At 37.4% G+C, this 1,702-nt stretch overlaps 1 protein-coding gene across 1 annotated transcript in view; it reads left to right on the top strand.

Annotated features, from left to right (window-relative positions):
- cdh23 (cadherin-related 23) overlaps window positions 1-1,702 on the top strand; it is a gene marked incomplete at its 5' end in the record, with an annotated part of 152,643 nt that overhangs the window by 50,396 nt on the left and 100,545 nt on the right. The window contains 2 exon segments of the mRNA XM_014005461.1: window positions 66-218; window positions 1,357-1,470. Of these exon segments, the coding sequence (XP_013860915.1) occupies window positions 66-218; window positions 1,357-1,470 (267 nt within the window).

The following is a 1,702-nucleotide window of genomic DNA, read 5'->3' as shown; positions in this document are numbered from 1 at the left end:
GTGTGTGTGTGTGTGTGTGTGTGTGTGTGTGTGTGTGTGTGTGTGTGTGTGTGTGTGTGTGTCAGTTCTGGATGTAAACGATGAGACTCCTACCTTCAACCCTCGGCTCTACAACGTTTCTCTGCTGGAGAGCGTCCCCAGGAACTACGTGGTGTCGCTCCTCCTCTGCTCCGACAACGACACCGGCCTCAACGCCGAGCTGAGCTACTTCATCACAGGTCAGAGGTCGACGTGTGCTCAAACGTTCTGTTTCGCTTCTTGCCTGTTCTCCATGTCCTCCATGTTTTCCACTGTCATATTATTGATACAAACGCTGCAGCGCTGACCAGTCAGCTTCCAACTTGTGTCAGGACAAAATAAAAACTGATCAGGTCTTTATCAGGCTCTGAAAGTTTTTAAATTTAACCTGAAGTGAACAAAAACACAACATATTGCAAATCATTCAATAACACACACCTGAGACGGTTTAGTCCAGGGTTCTGCAAAGTTTACAATCCAAAGAGCCACTTCTGCTACTCGACGCACAAATAAAATGTGTCCAGAGCCGCAAAATAAGCTACAACTGTGATTATCAACTGGTGGTCCGCGGGCCTTTTTGAGGCCTTTTCAGAAATCTTTACGGCCAGTGTAGGTGACATTGTAAAACTAAAAAAAATAATACACTGTGAATTTGATTATTATTATTATTTTTACACTTCAGGACAAAAGAAATAAACATTCATGTACAAGAAAATACCGAATTTCATCAAAGCTAGTACAACTGAACTATTCAGACATGTTTCTTTTCTAATTCTTATTATTATTATTATGTAGACTTAAAGGTGTTCAAACATAACCCTGATGGATTTAGGAGAAAGATCATAGAAAGAAGTTGAATTATTTAGGTAAACAACAGGCTAGCATGAGCTAATCAACATGGCTTACTTTTTGGTTTAGTATTGATCACATATTTATATACAATTTATTTCTGTTGTAAGTGTAAAAACAAAACAAAATAAATATTCTGTTATGTTTGGKTATAWTTTCAAAGAGTCACTGAAGATGGACCAAAGAGCCTCATGTGGCCCCAGAGCCGCAGATTGCAGACCCCTGGTTTAGTCGAGGTGTTTCCACTGAACTTCACTTAAGTCTTTATATATTTTGGTTCATAACACTGGAATTAAAAACAGTTTGTTTCTTTTGTCCCTGAGTTTCTAAAAGACAACATGTTGTATCTTTGGTACCCTCCATTCATATATTTATGTGTAAGTTTGAGTTTTTTTTACTTCTTTTTGCAGCTGTTGTGTATTTTTGTTTCGTGTTTTATTGCAAACCTTTGTTTCAGTTTTAAAATCTGTTTCTGTTTTGTTTTCTTAGAAGGGAACCAAGATGGTAAATTTAGCGTGGGCTTCAGAGACGGAGTAGTTCGGACCGTGGTGGGCCTGGACAGAGAGACCCAGGCTGCGTATACTCTGGTTGTTGAAGCTATAGGTGCGTCTGAAACTGAAATCTCTTTTTATAGAAATAAACTTTGTTTTAGACACTTTTTAATGTGATCCATGATTAGTTGTAACACTAGACTTTATTTAATAAACATATATTTTAACTGTAAAATAAAGACTGTAAAAATACTGTTTTTTATCATTTTTAAACTAAAAGTTTAAAAGTATATTTTAACACGGACGGGGCCATTTTATTTGCACACAAAGCATTCTGGGTAAAT

This window comes from Austrofundulus limnaeus, unplaced genomic scaffold (genome assembly GCF_001266775.1).
Source record: "Austrofundulus limnaeus strain Quisiro unplaced genomic scaffold, Austrofundulus_limnaeus-1.0 Scaffold30, whole genome shotgun sequence".
Classification (NCBI taxonomy): domain Eukaryota; kingdom Metazoa; phylum Chordata; class Actinopteri; order Cyprinodontiformes; family Rivulidae; genus Austrofundulus; species Austrofundulus limnaeus.
The sequence above is the reverse complement of the archived record's forward strand: the minus strand, read 5'-3'. Positions and strand labels throughout refer to the sequence as shown.